Here is a 20,646-nt window from a genome sequence, read left to right as displayed (position 1 = left end):
TTTAAAATAGTTTTTGAGGTAAGTAAACAACAAATAAATAGTAGAATATTATTTTTTTTATAGTATTAAGATGGATGCCATAGCGGGTCCAAGTAATGTACAAAGAAAGCGGAAATTTATGTCGGTAGAAGAAAAACAGAATGTCTGTAGAGTGTATGAAAATTTAAAAAATACACTTCGTACAGTGGAAGCTGTGTCTCAGTGTTAATTTTTAACGGGAGTATCCGTGTCCGCAATAGAACACAACGTACGTAAAAAAAAGGTGACTGGGATTGTGCAAGTTCTAAAAGTACATTGTCGTGGTAAAAAAATTGAATTGGATGAGTACCAGAAAAATTTTGTAAGCTCTAGTATTCATTCTTTTTTTTTTAAGAATAAAGCGCCCACCCTCGAATCCATTAGGACAAAAGTAATAGAGAATGGTCTCATTCCAAAAATGAGCAAAGAGACGTTAATGATAATAATAAGAGAAGATTTAAAATTTATATATGCCAAAAGATCCCGTAAATCTGTCTTAATAGAAATATAAGATACAGTCTCATAACGACGAAGATATCTACGCCCTATTAGAGATGTTCGTTCTAACTACAAAAAGATTTATTATCTGGATGAAACGTGGGTAAACGTTGGTATTATTTAATATCTTTTACAAATATAACAAATTTTTGCAAAAAAGTTTTTACAATCAGTGTTTAATTTATCGTTGTTACATGATATATATATTACTTGATATACAGATTCGGCAAGTTTTCAACTACCGTATACGTTATTCAGTATGTGGAACAAAAATAACACTTAATTGTTTGAATAGAAGTGAGAGGCAGTCATCAGCTCGATGGAGTAGGTATGACTTTTAAACAGTGTTGATATTATTTCTGGTACATCTTTCCTTCTAAAATTTTAGTCCGATACATGAGTCTAAAATAATATTTAAATCCACTACAGTTCATTGTAGAATGAAAATTAATATTGTCCAAAAAAATTTAAATAAAGTAGCCACGTAATTGTTATTTTCTAATCGATTCTATCAATTACTTAATTGGTTAACAAAGAACATTGATTTAAGTAATTTATGTGTGGCAACAACGCATTATTCCCCTGAAGACTTGTAAAATTTTAAGCAACGCCTTCTTTCACACTGCGAAGCGGCATACATATACACCGATACATCGCGGACGCCGGACGGCATTCAGTAATTATCGGACACTGATAGGGAGTGCAGTTCTTTGCATAAAATTATTTCGTCGCCAACTTTCCGTCAGTAAACCTTAAGAAAAACTCGAACACTTATATTAGAGTTTTAAATGTAATTTTTGTAGATTTTTAGCTGTGGTAGCTAGGAAATAAAACAATAATTAACTTAACAAACATTAACTAAATATAAATATTATTTTTATAAGAAAAAAAAACCAACTAAAAAAATTATTCTAAATAATAAAAATTAAAGGCATTTAAAAAAAAATCTCTAACCGATTAAATGTTCAAAAAAACCACGATTTTGACCTAAACAAAATCCAAATCTATCAATTAAAGCAAGTTTCATTGCATTTAGCTGATTTGGTTGTACTCGTCTACAAAGCTGAACACTTTTTTCTTCCAATTCTGCTAAATTGGTGGCTCGTTCGAATTCATGCCGATATAATTTTGATTTTAGCATTTCCCAGAAATAAAAATCCAAAGGTGCTAAATTTGGTGATCTAGGGGGCCATTTTATTGTTCCTCGTGTAGAAATTAATCGTCCAGGAAATGTTTGTTCCAAATAATTTGTAACTTCGATTGCATTATGTGCTGGGCAACCATCCTGTTGAAACCAGACATCATCGAAGTTGACCGCAAGGTTTCGAACCGCTGGAATAATCGGATTGCGTAATAAATCTAGATACTTTCGTCCATTCAGATTTCCCGTAATCAAAAATGGACCAATTATATTATCGTTATAAATGCCAGTCCACACATTTAATTTCTTTGGGTATTGTGTTTTCACAGCAATACTCAAATGTTTATTTTCCACAGACCAATAGCGGACGACAGATGGATTATGACGTTTATGAATTGTGAATTAAGATTCATCGGAAAACAAAACATTTTTAAAAAGTTATTGTTCTCATTCGATTTCTCCATCATAGTTTCACAAAATTCCATACGTTTAAAATGATCGTCTGGAAAAAGTTCTTGGCTGGTTCGCACTTTATAGCAATTGTATCTATTTCTTTTTAAAATATTCCTTACAGTTCTCTCCTTTAGGTCAAGTTCATCCGCAATTTGTCTACTCGAACAAGGCGTTTCTTCAGCAGTTAAACAAACTTGCATTTCACGAGCCTTGCGTTCAAGAGAGATTTGTTTCGCTCGTGGTTGATCCCTTGGACGACATTTCGTACAGGTATTTATGCAACCGAAATTTTCAAAGTTTTTAATAATTGATCGTACTGTTTTCTCTGTCGGAATTGGACGATTTTCAAAAGCAGCAATAAATAACTGTATTATTTCTACAATAGAATGGTTCCCATAATACCATTTCACCATTTGAATCTTTTCTTCTTGAAAATACTTGGCATGTTAATTATTTCTTTTCAACCTTTTACCACGACAGCTAAAAATCAAAGAAATAGACCTTACCTTAAACCTGCTGTACAGATAAGCACCGCCTATTTTTTTGAAGGGGAGTCGTAGAGAGGTTTATACTATTTGTCTGTCTACTGAAGTGCGTTATTTATTTAGCTCACGCTGTTGTCGCATCTCAATTTCTCAATTCAGTGTTCGCTGTTAATTAATCAAGTAATGATATAGTCGTTTAAAAAATAACACTTATATGATTACTTCATGTAAGTTTTGTTGGGGCAATATTAATTTTCATTCTACAATGAACTGTAGTGGATTTAAACATTATGTTACACTCATGTATCCGACTAATATTTTAGAAGGAATTATGTAACAGAAATTTCGCAACACTGTTTAAAAATTAGACTCGCTAACATTTAAGTGTTTTCTTTGTTCCACATGCTGAAAAACGTATACGGTAGTTGAAAACTTGCCGAATCGGTATATATATATATATATATATATATATGGAAAAGGATAATGCGAGTGAATAATAAAAGTTTTTAATAATTGATCGTACTGTTTTCTCTGTCGGAATTGGACGATTTTCAAAAGCAGCAATAAATAACTGTATTATTTCTACAATAGAATGGTTTTTTATATTATATACAATACCATTTTTGGTTTTCTGTTTTGCGAGACATGCCATTACTTTTTACTTATAATATATATATATATATATATATATATATATATGAGCTGATGACTCTTATCGTGTTTTTGCTTTGTCTACTATCTTTTTCCACTCTCTCTGGTCCTGAATCTTTCCTCTCCAGTTTGCAATCTTTCCATCTTATTTTGGGCTTTAAATTTTTGGATAATAATAGATCACCTAGTAGGAGCTTAGAGTACTTAGTGGAACTATGATGGGACGTCGGCCAGTATAAAATCCAATGAAGCGGTGAATACACGAGGTAAGAACCGATGCTAAAGAGATAATGAGAGTGGATATCTGGAGGAGAGTAGCCAAGGAAAGGGATGCTTGGAGGGAGATGCTGGGAGAGGACAGGGCTTGACGTGGTCTGTAGCGCAATAGGAGAGAGATTATATGGAGAGTTATAGTATAGTATAGTAAGCTGAATGGTTTCTATTTGCTTTTAACGGAACAAAATCAAATATTCTTACGGTACATAAAATATATAAAATTAAATTTGAAAAATTGCTTGATGTCCATTGTTTATCGCCTAATTACTAACCTATCTTATATGGCTTTTACTTTACCTGTCAAAACACATGATAATTTAATAATTATATAGGTCTTAGATTTAATTTTTACGTAATTACTTATGTTTTTAGAAAAATAATTAAAATCTTATTTTGGTACGCCTCTGCAAGGTTGATAAGGGAAATATCCTTTTGTCGCTTTAAATGCGATGTTGTCAATTAATCACCTTCAATTAAAAATTGTTTTAATATAGTCTTTTAAGCCGCACATACATACAAACCAAAATTGGTTGTATACCATTTTTTGTTTGGTCTTTAGGTGCGTCTAAATAACCAATATTTTTTTCTTTCTAGGGGAGAGAAATTACCGGTCCATGCATCAGTTAAAACTGGTAGTGGTACTGGAGTACCATAACGGCGACCTCCACAACGTCTTACGCTTGTTCTGGCACCACGACTACAACCTACTCTGATAGATCTACGAGACGTACATGTTTCTTGTGTTAGTGACGATGAGAGTGATAATACTGACTCCGAGAGAATCTCTGAGGTTTCTTCTGAGGTGTCCGAGTTATCTGAAGAATCGTATGTAGTCAGAATTGTGGTTACCTGATTTTGGCGGTACAAAAAAAGGGTCTTCTTTATCGGAAATGTTTAGATCCGATTCGTAAAGAAACTCTTCAAGTTCTTGTTGAAACATTTATTACGTTGTTGAAAATCGTACAGAATTGTTAGTATACATTAAGACCTTATGTAATACCTATATGACATAAAAAAAATTAACAATAAAGGTTGAGGCCTCACGTAATATCTATATCACATAAAACTATTATCTGCCACATTTAAAATATGTTCTGATACATTTCCAAAATAAAGATCGGGTAGCAAAAACTGATCATTTAGATACACAATACATATAAAAATATGTATAAAAAGTATATGATGATAGTAATATTTTATGAATAATTACGTCGTGAACGAGGACGGTAGGCCACCTTTCAAGCTTCATTTGGGGACGACACTTTCATCATATGGACACATGGAGTAGACAAACTTACTGCATTTCTAGAATACATTAACAGTATCTATCCCAAGATCAAGTTTACGATGGAATTAGAAAGTAATCAACAACTACCTTTCCTAGACGTCTTAATAATAAAGAAAGAAAACGGCAACATTGGATATACAGTGTATCGAAAACCAACTCACACTGACAGATACCTACATTCAGATTCACAGCACCATCCTGCACAATTGAATTCAGTCATAAAAACTCTGACTATAAGATCTGAACGACTAACAGACGAAGAACACAAGAAAGAAGAAATGCAGAAAGTTACAAAAGCGTTAAAAAACAACGGCTTTTTCACACATAGAATCGAAAAGGCACGAAGACCACAAAAAACAACAAAAGAAGACGAAAAACCGATTGCCAAAACCACTCTACCGTATATTAAAGGCACAACAGAGAAGATAAGCAGGGTCCTGAGAAAACACAAAATAGAGACTGTCTTCAACACCGACAGAAAAATCGCAAACATATTACCATCTGCCAAGACAAAGATTCCCCTAGAAAACCAAGGAGTATACAAAATTCCCTTTGAGAATGCCTAGATATAGAAGATAGAGCCAATATTGGACAGACAAATAGAAGGATCCAAGTAAGACAAGAAGAACATCGCAATGCCATCGAACGAAAAGAAACGACGTCATCCCTAGCCCAGCATTCTTTAGCTACAGGACACAAAATTGACCTCAAACATACGGTAATGTTAGCGAATGTCGAAAACAAGAGAAAACGAATTATCAGAGAAGCCATAAAAATAGAAAAACAAGAAAATAATTTAAATTCTCGAGACGATGCCCAAAGATTGCCAAAAACATGGAAACCAATTATCCCGAAGAATAACGCAAGAACGGAATCGACCAAGACCCCGCCCACTGACCTGCGCACTGGATCAATTACAAGAGCGCGCGCAACGCACAGTAACTACAAAAGCCAGCTGTGTCGTCAGATCTGCCACGTAGACAGCGTGAAACTGACCAATACGCATCCAGATCTGCGCATTTCTCACCCTTCGGCCTTCTGATTGGTCCCTGACTTTATCCTATTTTCTGATTGGTGAGTTAACGGTCACGCCCACTTTCAACACTCACCAAGGCCACGAAAATGGGATAAAAGACGGTGCACTTTTTGCAGAAGGCCTATTCGGTTTCGAGTTTTAATCTAGATAAGACCTCTGGTTGGGGAATACCCATTCATTGTTAAATAACTAGCATTTTCATATTCGAAACCTTGGAAGAGAATTAGACTTCTCTTCCGCCCTTTCTTCAAGATCCAGCTTGGTATTATTATTTAATATTCGTAAGAATATTATTTGGGTATTTTATTTTATTTCAGAAACATTTCCATTTCATTGTGCTATGTTTATTTGATATTTCATATGTACCTTATTTTACTTACAGCTTGTGATATTTGTAGATGCTTATTTCTTACACTGATATTATTTGACTGTGACATTTATTTGTGGTTATTTGTTTATAATCTTGAATACCTTTTTTCTGTCGCAACGTGGTTGCTCCAGAGCTATTTTTATTATTAATTCTACTATTAGTTTCCAGCTTAAACTAATCTTACTTCTCTTACAGCCATTTGAATTACTTGTCTTTAAACTATACTTATATCTCATATTTATGTGCATTGATATATATATTTGTGTGTATATTTCTTAATAACCAACCGTTATTCTCTATTACAGATAAGTTGTTTATATTTACTTTCTTTTCTACCTATTTATTATTTTATGTTAGTTTCTGTCGTTTTCCATACTCTTACCCATTTGTTTTAGGTACCTCTCCGATCTTCTTACGTGGTGTGTCTGGAGGTTAGTTCGCGCTTCTGCTCTGCCGTATCGGCCTAGCAACAACCACGTCCTCCGCAAGCTTGAACAAAAAGTTAGATACCATTTCATACGGTTACTAAAGACGGTCTCCGAGATATCTTATCTCCGGGATCCAAACTTGAATAACGCGTACTATAAGTGGATAACTTTGTACAAGCACGAGGCTTACATCCTTTCGTTTTGCTTGGTCACACACGTCGTCTTACGAAGACCGAAGATATACTCTCTATATGGGGAAAACCTTGGCGAACTGACCCCGACGCACCGATTTTTAGTAAATAAAGAAAACCTTCTTCCGATTTTCTTTTATTCTTCCTTTCCCTCTGTTTGTCATTTGTTTTAGTAAAAATGGATTCACAGAGGCTTACACGATCGTCTGCCGCAGCAGACAGAGCGACTGGTGGAGATCCACAACCTCCCGTGGAATCACCTCAGCGACATGGCGCCCAACTCACGGGGACAACAGATCCTCAACCCACACCGACAGAGCTGCCGACGCTCCTAGCAGCTTTAATGCAAGCCGTAACAGCGCTGACGCTAGCGCAATCAGCGAAGACCGAACCAGCAACCCCTCCTCCGGCACCGACACTACCCACCACCAAATGGAGGCCAACCCTACAAAAATTCTCAGGCGGCGAAACAGAGAGTCCTGAAGAATTCCAAGACGCTGCAACGGAACACTTGACGAACATAGGACTCGATGAAAGACACTGGACAGCCTACATACTAGAAGAAGGACTAGCCGGCGACGCAGCCACATGGGCCGAAGACCACGCCAACCCAAAACTAGATCATGGTACGTTCTTTACCCGTCTTATTGATCACTTTAGTCACTCTTCCCAGATTACCAAGCTACTTGCCAAGCTATACGGCCAGTGGCAGAGAAAAGAGTCCGCAGCAGAATTCATCACCAAGAAGATGGCCCTCTTCAGACGAGTAGCCCCCGAGGTGTCGGAGGAGAAGCGATGCAGAATCATCGTGGACCAGTTAAAACCAGAGATTCGAAAACACATGAGAATAGCCACCCCAAGGACCGAGGAAGAGCTCCGGCGAGCCGCAGATGAGTTAGAACTTGACAACCGACTAGCTGCCACCACGTCAAGTCCATCCACCCAGAACAGCAACTCGAGACCCGAAAATCAACCCCGCAACCAACCAGCCCCGAGAACCTCTGAGACGATTGACGACTGGCGCAACCGAGGACCAAACAACCGTCAACAGAGCCGCCCTGTACCCAGACCACGTGCCCAGGACCAGAACCAGGGAAACGACAACCGGGGCACACTCAACTAAGGACCTCAGCCGCAGTAGTGCCCCAGCTGAACCCGATGGAACATCAGCCCACCTCATCTCACCTCCCAAAGATTTCCGCAGAAGTCAACACCCAAAGGATCAGAGCACTAGTCGACACTGGTGCATCCGGCAACTTCATCAGCAAGAACCTGATCCAGAGGGAGGAAATACGAGGCGGTCCATCCACAGTCCGGCTGGCGTGCGAAGGCCACACGTCCCGCAGTCTAGGGACAACCGAAGTCAACATCCGATTCTCAAACAGCTTCCAATCCAAGGTAAAATGCATCGTAGTCGAGCAACTCCACCATGACATAGTATTGGGCATGCCATGGCTCAAGCAAGAAGAAGTCCTAGTAGACATACCCCGTAAATGTCTGCACGCTGGGATCCAGAGCCGCCGAACACTATACTGGGAAGCTCCGAAGAAGACTACAAGCAACACCTCAACACAGAAGCTACAACCGGATCAAGCTCCGGAATTCGCCTTCCACACTATCCAAGAGACGATCCAAAACTACAACGACGTCTTCGACGATAGAATCCGCCAGCCGACCACCAAAGCCGTCTCCATGCGGATCGACCTGACCGACGACAGACCAATCAACGTCAGGCCATACAAGTACTCCCAAGAGAAGAAGCGGATAATGTTTCAAGAGGTCCAAGAAATGTTATCCGCTGGAGTAATCCGTCCAAGTAAGAGCCCCTACAACAGCCCCGTCGTCATCGTGACCAAGAAGGATGGTACGCCGAGGTTCTGTGTCGACTACAGAAAAATCAACAGCATCACCGTGGACGAAGTTTCGAACATGCCACCGATCCATGACAGCATCAAGGAACTGGGCACAGCAACAATCTTCTCAACCCTTGATCTAAAAAGCGGTTTCTGGCAGATACCGCTCGCCGAGGAGTCCAAGCCCAAAACAGCCTTCAGCCTACCCGATGGATCGGCGTTCGAATTCACAGTGATGCCCTTTGGTTTGAAGAACGGCCCCGCTGCCTTCCAGAAGCTGGTCACGACAGTCCTTGCCGGATACGTTGATGTCTTCGTCAAAGTCTACATGGACGACATCATCATCTTCTCTAACGACTGGGAAGAGCACCAGAGACACCTCCAACTGGTCTTGGAACGACTACGAACTCATGGCCTATGGGTTTCCCTGAAGAAATGCAAGTTTGCAGCGAACGAGCTTGAATACCTAGGCCATAAGATCACATCCGAAAATACCCAACCACTAGAGAAACACTGCGAGAAAATCAGAGGATTCTCCACTCCGAGGACCTTGAAACAAGCCAGAAGCTTCATCGGCACCGCAAGTTGGCTCCGAGATTTCATACCAAACTTCGCCACGATGGTCACCCCACTAACAGACCTGACAGCCGGCAACAAAAAGTTTAAATGGAACAGCCAAGCAGACCAAGCGTTTAACGACATCAAAAACGCAATATCCGGCAACTTAGAACTAAAACGGCCTGATGCCAGCCAACCGTTCAATTTGCAAACCGATGCCTCCGAAATTGGAATGGGAGCAGTACTGTTTCAAGGTCCCGCCAACGATAGAAAAATTGTGGCCTACAGCTCGACAAAACTGAGACCAGCCGAGCGTAGGTACCACATCAACGAGAAGGAGTGCCTCGCAGTGGTTTGGGCCCTGAAAAAATTCAAACACTTCATCCAAGACCAGAAGTTCACCTTGTACACAGATAGCAGAGCCCTCCTTTGGTTGGATAGATACAAATCCGACAAAGCCAAGCTGTCCCGATGGGCCCTGTTGTTACAAGAATTCAACTTCGATGTCGTCCACATCCCCGGCAAGGACAACGAGCTACCCGACCATTTGTCCCGCAATCCGGCCCAAGACGAGAGACCACACCACGACTCCGACGCCGAAGTGGAACGCCTCGCCTGGCCCCAGACCCTAGACTCACAAGACGACGACTTCCCCCTGCTGTGCCTCCTAGACGACGACGAAGAGCAAGCAGCCCATCCCATCCTCGACGACCTCGCAGACATGCCCCTACAGACAAGAATCCAGAGGGATCACCAAGTCCACCCCGGCATGAAGCGATTCATCAAGCGATGGCACAGAATCTCCAGACGAGGACCTCGAGATGACATCGAAAGATCCCTCGTCGAAGAATTCACAGTCGAGAACGAAGCAGCCTTCTACAAGGACCAAGACAAACTCCGACTGATAGTTCCCCCCGGCTTCCGTCCAGAAATCATGAATGTCTACCACGATAGCGACGAAGCCAACCACCCCGGCCAAGAAGAGACCACGAGAGCCATCCGAGAAGTCTACTACTGGCCCACGCTGTCGAAGGACGTCACCAAACACGTCAGAACCTGCGTCACCTGTGCCACCACGAAAGCAGCTCAACGACAGCCCAAAGCCCCCATAGTCCCACGAAGTCCGACCGCCCCATGGGAACGAGTCTCGTTCGACATCCTCGGACCTTACCCTACAGCCAGAGGCACCAAGAATAAGTACATACTGCTAGCCACCGACTGCCTGAGCAATTGGCTGGAATACAGATGCACACCCACCGCCAAAAGCAGAGACATCATCAGTTTTCTACAGGAAGAAGTTTGCAATAGATGGGGCAGACCTTCAACAATAATTACAGACAACGCCGTCCAATTCCGCACAGACGCCTGGGAGAGGTTCCTGCGGAAACATACTATCGAAGGTGAGAAGAGCCCCATCTATCACCAAAGAGCAAACCCTGTAGAACGAAGAGTGCAAGAACTAAAAAAAGGTCTGAGGGCTAGAGTGAAGTCGAACGAGGATCCACGATGGGACACCTACGTTGCGGACATTGTATTCAGCCTCCGTACCAGAAAAAACAATGCCACGGACCAAACTCCAGCCGAACTACTCCTTGGATACCGCCCGAGACGTTCCCAGGAGACAGAGCATGAGGTCCACCAACAGGAAACACGAGAGCAAAGAGTCAATCGAGCCATCCAACGAGCGACCATCTACGCCCGGAACCTGTTCCCCGACAACCCTGACGCCCGACAACCCCGTACGTACCTCCCAGGAGAACAAGTATTGGTCCGAAACCACATGAAGGGAAACTTTGGCCAGACATGGACAGGACCACATACCGTCTTGAGAGCAGCCGGAGACCATACGTACGAGGTTCATAGAGACCAGGATGTAGACAGACTAATCCACGTCGACGACATCCGACCAGCCCCACCACCACGAGACGTAGTCAACGACGCCGCCAACGACGCAGCAGAAGACGACAACGTCCAATAAGTGCAAAGCAAACGAACTTTCTTATTTTTTTCAAAACATATCTTTGAACATTTTTTTTCTCCTTTTTTTCAAAATATTTTTAAAGTTTTTGTACATCTTCCGACAAGGACAATAAAGGAACTGATCTCCACTCATTCCAAGTCGGAAGATTTTGTTTTATATAACATTTTTTCCTATATTTACGAATTTGTAAAAACCTAAGTTTTTTCGCTACACTTACTAATTTGTAAAAATGAATTCTCTCAATAAAAGAAAAAAAAGTATTCTCCAACCAACCAGTCTCGAAAGGGGGGGGGATGTCGTCAGATCTGCCACGTAGACAGCGTGAAACTGACCAATACGCATCCAGATCTGCGCATTTCTCACCCTTCGGCCTTCTGATTGGTCCCTGACTTTATCCTATTTTCTGATTGGTGAGTTAACGGTCACGCCCACTTTCAACACTCACCAAGGCCACGAAAATGGGATAAAAGACGGTGCACTTTTTGCAGAAGGCCTATTCGGTTTCGAGTTTTAATCTAGATAAGACCTCTGGTTGGGGAATACCCATTCATTGTTAAATAACTAGCATTTTCATATTCGAAACCTTGGAAGAGAATTAGACTTCTCTTCCGCCCTTTCTTCAAGATCCAGCTTGGTATTATTATTTAATATTCGTAAGAATATTATTTGGGTATTTTATTTTATTTCAGAAACATTTCCATTTCATTGTGCTATGTTTATTTGATATTTCATATGTACCTTATTTTACTTACAGCTTGTGATATTTGTAGATGCTTATTTCTTACACTGATATTATTTGACTGTGACATTTATTTGTGGTTATTTGTTTATAATCTTGAATACCTTTTTTCTGTCGCAACGTGGTTGCTCCAGAGCTATTTTTATTATTAATTCTACTATTAGTTTCCAGCTTAAACTAATCTTACTTCTCTTACAGCCATTTGAATTACTTGTCTTTAAACTATACTTATATCTCATATTTATGTGCATTGATATATATATTTGTGTGTATATTTCTTAATAACCAACCGTTATTCTCTATTACAGATAAGTTGTTTATATTTACTTTCTTTTCTACCTATTTATTATTTTATGTTAGTTTCTGTCGTTTTCCATACTCTTACCCATTTGTTTTAGGTACCTCTCCGATCTTCTTACGTGGTGTGTCTGGAGGTTAGTTCGCGCTTCTGCTCTGCCGTATCGGCCTAGCAACAACCACGTCCTCCGCAAGCTTGAACAAAAAGTTAGATACCATTTCATACGGTTACTAAAGACGGTCTCCGAGATATCTTATCTCCGGGATCCAAACTTGAATAACGCGTACTATAAGTGGATAACTTTGTACAAGCACGAGGCTTACATCCTTTCGTTTTGCTTGGTCACACACGTCGTCTTACGAAGACCGAAGATATACTCTCTATATGGGGAAAACCTTGGCGAACTGACCCCGACGCACCGATTTTTAGTAAATAAAGAAAACCTTCTTCCGATTTTCTTTTATTCTTCCTTTCCCTCTGTTTGTCATTTGTTTTAGTAAAAATGGATTCACAGAGGCTTACACGATCGTCTGCCGCAGCAGACAGAGCGACTGGTGGAGATCCACAACCTCCCGTGGAATCACCTCAGCGACAGCTGCCTAACACCCGTAGCGTCACTTCCACTCGAACATCGACAAGGAGCAGACCATCTAGAGAGACTTGAAAATGGCAAGTGAGATCTTGCCGAAACGTCGTCAAAATGGTTTTCATCAAAACCAACAACATTTAACGCGGAGTCAAACCCGGAATACATTTTTAATTAACTAATATTTAACGATACGATTTCCAATATTTAACCTTGTTTATTGTACAAATTATGTAAAAATGTGTATACACATTTTGTACAAAAAACGTTTTTTGAGAACGATTTCCTGAATTGAAATCAAAATGTTAAACATTAAATAATTAAAAATGTGATTCTCATCCCAATCACAACCAATATTTTTGACCTAATACCATAAAAATCTAATATTTATCTTAAACTATTCACTGATAGCTTCGATTAAACAGCTTGGAAATTGAAATATGTAAAATATTCCTCTATACAACTCTCTGGGAAAATATCTAAATTGAATAAATATAACAACTGAACGTTGATATAAAAAAACTAGTTGGTTGACCCCAGCCGGTCGGCAGGTAGTTTCAATGTCTTCATTTGAACTTGACCCAAACCAATCGTTATTGGTTTGGGTCAAGTCAAGGTATAATTGTTATGTTTTCAAATATTATTTAAGTATTAACACTGGCAACATCTATTGGTTTTAATTTACCAAATACAGTAATTTTACCTCCCAATGTTAAAATGATGGTTTGATGTAAAAAATTTAATTTATAAAAAAATCGGATTATTGAAAAACCGACAACGGTGCCAAGCCTACAAAGGTGCACTAAACGAACATACACGACTTATAAATAGAAAATGATAGCATTTCTTGGTGATGCTAAATTACTGCAACGTAAAAAGAGCTTAAAACGATAGCGGGATGTATATATATATATATATATATATATATATATATATATATATATATATATATATATCACTAGGCCTCAGGAGGGTATAAAAGGTTACAATTTTGTATTCTTGTAATGAAATTTTAAATTTAAAATAAAATACAGGTGTTTCATTAAAAATATATATATCTTTGATGCGGTACTCTCAAATGTGTTTTCAGCACTTGCAAGGTTTTTTTCCAGTGTGTATCCTTAAATGATTTTTCAAAGTTCCATCTTGACTAAATTGCTTAAAACAAATTTCACACTTGTAAGGCTTTTCTCCAGTGTGTATCCGTAAATGATTTTTTAAAGTTCCATCTTGACTAAATTGCTTAGAACAAATTTCGCACTTGTAAGGCTTTTCGCCAGTGTGTATCCTTAAATGATTTTTTAAAGATCCAGCATCACTAAATTGCTTAGAACAAATTTCGCACTTGTAAGGCTTTTCGCCAGTGTGTATCCGTAAATGATTTTTTAAAGTTCCATCTTGACTAAATTGCTTAGAACAAATTTCACACTTGTAAGGCTTTTCTCCAGTGTGTATCCTTAAATGATTTTTTAAAGTTCTAGCATCACTAAATTGCTTAGAACAAATTTCACACTTGTAAGGCTTTTCTCCAGTGTGTATCCGTAAATGATTTTTTAAAGTTCCATCTTGACTAAATTGCTTAGAACAAATTTCACACTTGTAAGGCTTTTCTCCAGTGTGTATCCTTAAATGCGTTTTTAAATTTTCATCTCGACTAAACTGCTGAGAACAAATTTCACACTTGTAAGGCTTTTCTCCAGTGTGTACAATTAAATGATTTTTCAAAGTTCCATCTTGACTAAATTGCTTAAAACAAATTTCACACTTGTAAGGCATTTCTCCAGTGTGCACTCTTGCATGAATTTTCAAAGTTCCATCACGACTAAATTGCTTAAAACAAATTTCACACTTGTAAGGCTTTTCTCCAGTGTGTATCCATAAATGCTTTTTTAAAGTTCCAGCGTCACTAAATTGTTCAAAACAAATTTGGCACTTGTAAGACTTTTCTCCAGTGTGCACTCTCAAATGTGATCTCATATAATATGAGGTAGTAAACTGTTTAAAACAAATTTCACAATTAAAAGACTTTTTTCTGGTGTGTGTTACCAACGCTTTTTCGGATTTCGGTTTAATCTCATTCTGACGTAAATCTGAAATAAAAATCAAACTATAAAACTTTGCATGCTGAAACTGCAGATCATAAACAAAATCTAACAACGCTGGAATAAATAAAGTAAAGCCCACAATATGACAACGTCATTTATCGTCCAACCTAGTTGGTACTACGTCCAAGTTTCCACATATTTGTATGCATTGAATAATTCTATTTGGGTTTATTGTAACATTTTTTTTGACGTGACAACGTCTTAAATTAGGTTGTGGCTCGGAGTCATTTAAGAAAAAGTGTAACGCCCGCTCACGTCTGTTACAGTGAGTCACCGAACGAGAGAGAGGCCCGCCGGACCGGCGAATGCCTTGCGTCTCTCTCCCACTCAAACATGATCGGTCCGCTGCGCGTGGCACTAGAGAATTAGGCGCGTTGAATCGCTAAAGTTGAAAATCGTTGAAAGTATCGTCAGCTGTGTCTGTAGTGAAAATGTGGAGTGCTTACAGTGTCCTATTTTAGGGGGAACCACCAGTATCAGATATAATTTTAGGAAATTACCTAGGGACCTATATTCTTTTATAATATTGCTATGGATTTATCCATTTAATATTGAGCAATGATTGTAAACATTCTTTATAGTTTAAACTTCAATGAAAATTATTAACTGTAAAAAGGAAGGTTCCTTTCGATTTACTAATACTTTACTCTAGGAACGCTAGTTGTTAATCTTTCTCTGTTTCCATCGTAAATTGAATATTTGGATATAGCGTGTTTATATAAGACAGGAAATGGTTAAGTATTTCTACTCCGTGACCGCAAATCACAAAAGTGTCATCGACATATCTAAACTATAAACTTGGAGTGTATGCTGACTCCATTACCCTCTTTTCTAGATTCTCCATCAAAAAGTTGGCTACGACCGGGCTTAGTCTGACTAAGCTCACAGTTGCCTACTATTTTTGTAAATAACTTTTTATTTTTTAGTTTATCCTATTAGAACAGACATAATGGACTTTGTCACAAAAGTTGATCATCCTGGCTGTTACATTGTTGCCAGTATTAGAGTCTTATACATTGCACAGTAAAAATATTGCTCATTTAGATGCAACTAAAGACCAATCAAAAAATGGTATGCAACCAATTTTGGTTTGTATATATATGGGGCTTAAAAGACTAATTTGGCACATTTCTATTAGACACAAAATAAAACAAATTAGCAATTTTGTAATAATACAAGTAGGTACATAAAAATTAAGTAAATAATAATGCAGTAGAATTTAACACATAGTAAAACAAAATATCCATCCATATCCAAGAAAACAATTACTAAATGAAGTAAAGATATTATTAAATGAAAAAAAGGAATAAAGTATTAGGTGTTATTACTTTCCACATTTAAATAATGATTACAACAGTCATTTAAGACTAAAATGCCACTCAACCTCTAAAACCTTTTTTGGGACCTCAAAAAGATGCACAAATGTTTGCCGCACCTTCCCCGGGCTTTCCTCTAAAACCCTCCTGTTGGCAGTGAAAAACGGAAAACATTGATTTAGAAAGAATCTGTATGCTGTAGAAAAAAATGTTTCAAACTAGAAATAAAACTAAGACGATTTTGAAGAAAAATGTTTATTAGCACTTTTGGTGTAGAATAAATAGTTCTCTCAGAAATAACGCTTGAAGCGACCGGCGATTTTGAATGTTAGTTACACGAGCGAAATCAATTTTTTAATTAACATTTCAACGGTTAAATTTCGATATCTTTAAATCCGAGTGTCCCATTCCAAAAAATCAAAGTGCATTAGTTGCCACTATTGAAGTCAGTTTCTATATAGCTGTTAAATAAATAAAATAATCATTCTTTGTTTTCCTCCAAATGTTTTAGTTAAAAGCGGGGTCACGTGAGACGCTAGAAACTATCTGCCTACTTCTTACTAGAGGAGGTAACATGCTTGAGAGTTATGTGCTGTGAACATAACTGGTAAAATTTACCCGGTCAAACACATATCAAAATGAATATTGGATAGACATGCGTTAATAGGGCTGAAGTACTGCATAAAGAAGCAGGAACAAGCTCAGAATCATTACAAAAAATCGGTTGCCTGTAAAGTCGGTTTTACGGGCGAAGATTTTACGTGACAACGTCTTTTTCTCGGTAGAATATTAATTGATATGAATATTATTAAATTGCACAATAGGAACAAGGAATTGCCGCTATAAACTCAGTTTCTCAACTTTTGTGTCAATCTAACAATTAATCAATCAATCATAGTTTACGATAATGAAATATTAGTGTACAATTATTTACCTTTATTGTTGTAGTTGTTGTAAATGACGAATCTACTCACGAATTGAAGACAAATCTCACGATCTCACGATTAAGGTCTTACATCTTACGATTTTTAAATTTTTTTTAAATTTCAAGTGTTTCTAATAAAATGCATGGGAGGAAATCAGCTTTTTTTAGATTGTCACCTTGAAATATCCATAAATTGACTGTATTTTTGTATCAAAGTGGGCTACTCCAATTAACTCAATTAATATACACAAAATAGTATAAACAAAGCTTAAAAGGTTCTTTATGCTTTGAAAGTGGTTTATAAACAACTGAATTGTAATGTATATTTTACCGCCTTTAATAAATATGAAGTATAGACTAAATTTTGTGTAAAGAACAAACATTCAACAGACCTAATAGTAAAAACATATTGATTTAAGTGTGAATTTGAGATAATGTGCTGACAAAATGTTAAATCCTAAGAAAACAAAATTATGTTTTTATGTATATTCATTATACTTAATACTCTTGGGTAAAATACCTCATATCATATATGTCTTTAGACACAGTTAATAATTTTCATTGAAGTTTAAACTATAAAGAATGTTTACAATCATTGCTCAATATTAAATGGATAAATCCATAGCAATATTATAAAAGAATATAGGTCCCTAGGTAATTTCCTAAAATTATATCTGATACTGGTGGTTCCCCCTAAAATAGGACACTGTAAGCACTCCACATTTTCACTACAGACACAGCTGACGATACTTTCAACGATTTTCAACTTTAGCGATTCAACGCGCCTAATTCTCTAGTGCCACGCGCAGCGGACCGATCATGTTTGAGTGGGAGAGAGACGCAAGGCATTCGCCGGTCCGGCGGGCCTCTCTCTCGTTCGGCGACTCACTGTAACAGACGTGAGCGGGCGTTACACTTTTTCTTAAATGACTCCGAGCCACAACCTAATTTAAGACGTTGTCACGTCAAAAAATAAAGACAATTTAAACCTTAGTCTCCCCTTGGCACTTTTGAGTACCAACAAATTCTGGTACACTTATATCCCAGGTATTGAAGTAGATCTAATACTTACCACATAAATTTGTATTCACAACTGTAGTTATCAGTTGATGTTTAATACTTCAAATGCCATTCAAAAGTTTTTGTTTTAAATACAAAATAAGATTTGTAGGTACTCTAAATCATCATTGGAAACAAAGAATGCTTTTAGCTTATTGTAAAAAGTTATGGCCAATAAAATATGGAGGACTAAAAAGTACAGTTGGTAAGTAACTGGCAAAAAAATCTAAATGTGGTAGGAGACTAAGAATTAAAAACTTTCTAAGAATCTCAGAGTAACAAATTTGATTTTAAATAAGTACAATTGGACAAGAAAAAATAAAATCTCAAATGTTTCAGTAACAACAACCTTTCAGTCTTTTTGCATATCATTCTATATACATACAGACTTCCAAATTCCGCAACTCAGAGCTTAAATGTATTTCTTTAATATATATAACCTTCTCATCAGACCAAGTATTGGTCTTTTTATGCCTATGAAATTTTCCAAAACTGCAAACAATATTGCAACGATTTTAGTTTGCCAAGTGATTGTCTAGCAACCAGGTAAAACAATACAGCATATACACAAAATGTGTGGCTACAACTAAAGCATTATGGCCGAGCCATACTAAAAACATTCTCCAATGTGCAGAAAGTATTGCTTGTTTAGAAACACACTAATAAATAATTATAAAATTTTTTCAGTAATTTTAATCTTGAAGTCATTTAAGTATCAAGTTGAATAAAGGTAACTTATAACGTTTACCTTTCAACTGTCCTATAAACCTTTACAGAATAATGTTGAAAATCTAGGTGCCTTCCTTTGTTCAGGTAATTTAAGGTTAAATTATAATTAAGTCAGAACTATAGACCTATAATAAAAGATAGACTGATTTACCAGCTCGTTCCCCCAGTGTAACAAAGAAAACTGAGGCAAAGCAGTCCCTACATCTCTTTCTAATGTGCCAGGTTTATCAACAACATCACCTCCATTACCAATAGGAAGGTCACATGTTCCATGAGATACAGGGACTGTTTTGCATCAGTTTGACAGTTTGCTCTGGTACACTGAAAGAACAGGATTGTATTGCAGCCATAAGTCTATCTTGTATTATATGTCATAACATAGTCAGAATAATAAACTTTCAAGTGTGCAGTTTTTTCTGACTAAACACATTAATTTATCATATAAAGAAACAAGCCACCCATATGTAAAACAACACTCACAATAAATCATTCTAAAATATTAGCATTTTAATAGTAAGCAAAAACCATACATATTTAAGATCAAGGCTAATCTCCAAGGCTCTGTTTAATACCATTATTACAATATTGAATTGAAATAGTTGAATTGAGGTTAAGTTTATATTTAAACATAAAGATATATTTTAGAGATGTATCCACATAAAAAAACCATTTTTGTAGTGTTTGTAATTACAGTTTGCAAATGATTAGGATTATCTATTTTTCCTTTTTCATTTTTTTTAAATTATTTTCCCAAAACTATTTTGATTTATATGTACATACCACATTGGCTCTGATTTTCTTCAATTAGGTCATTATCATCCTTAATACTTGTTTCAGACTCCAAATTTTTACAGGTTAACAAATTACTATTATCTTCCATTTGTTCATGTTTTACATTTTCAATAGATATTGTCATATTCATTTGATTGAACCAATCCTTAGAATCATCATTAGTTGTTGTATTATCCTCATCCTCAAGTAGAAGTATTTCTTGTTTAAATTCATTTTTTATAGTAACTGGAAATTCTGTATTATTCACATCATCGTTCTCTAATTGGGTTTCGTATTTTATATTAGATACTTCACTTTTTGTGTAAATGTCTTCCTGTGTCTCCATAATATTTAAAAGAAGTGTTTTGTTCAGTTTTCATTCAATATTCACTATAAAAAAGTGGACACCAAAAACTACCAAACAAAGACCAAATCCAAAAGACAAGGACAAGACCACAGAATCAGTGTTCCCAAACGTACAAAAATAAAATCGGTAGAATTTTTTTAAAAAATCGGTAGATTGTGGAGTAAAATCGGTAGATCCTTCAAAATATAATATTTTGTTTAAATTTCATAATGTTTTGCAATTCGTTTATTTAAGAAAAAATAAAATATGTTTATTCATTTAAATCTAATAAAATAAAAAAATGAGAACCGAGATACTGACTGAACATAAAACGAGAACATTGTGACTAGGAATCGAATACTTATCCGAGAACCGAAAACTCGAGTATAAAACCCTTTTACAACGAAAACAACAAACAGACTACCGAGTTTTTTCGTCGTGAGGTGCACTCGGAAGCTTATATCACAGAATACTAACCACTTAGTATTCTGTGCTTATATTAATTATGCGTTGTTCTGGATTATAAATCTCTGTTATTAGTGGTC

The 20,646-nt window shown here is 37.3% G+C and overlaps 1 protein-coding gene across 2 annotated transcripts in view; it reads right to left on the bottom strand.

The window, feature by feature from the left end:
• The window catches only part of LOC140444260 (uncharacterized), a 29,543-nt gene extending 9,132 nt beyond the window's left edge, over positions 1 to 20,411 (bottom strand). The window contains exons 1-2 of one of the 2 annotated variants that reach the window (XM_072536006.1): positions 19,765 to 20,401; positions 13,789 to 14,940 (exon numbers count right to left, since the gene is read on the bottom strand). In XM_072536006.1, the coding sequence (XP_072392107.1) occupies positions 13,937 to 14,940; positions 19,765 to 20,101 (1,341 nt within the window). In that variant the 5' untranslated portion in view covers positions 20,102 to 20,401 and the 3' untranslated portion in view covers positions 13,789 to 13,936. Of the gene's footprint in view, positions 1 to 13,788; positions 14,941 to 19,764 lie in introns of those variants that run through there. The other variant, XM_072536009.1, reaches the window with a different exon arrangement.
• Positions 20,412 to 20,646: the final 235 nt, after the last annotated feature.

This window comes from Diabrotica undecimpunctata, chromosome 1 (assembly GCF_040954645.1).
Source record: "Diabrotica undecimpunctata isolate CICGRU chromosome 1, icDiaUnde3, whole genome shotgun sequence".
In the NCBI taxonomy this organism is placed as follows: domain Eukaryota; kingdom Metazoa; phylum Arthropoda; class Insecta; order Coleoptera; family Chrysomelidae; genus Diabrotica; species Diabrotica undecimpunctata.
The sequence above is the reverse complement of the archived record's forward strand: the minus strand, read 5'-3'. Positions and strand labels throughout refer to the sequence as shown.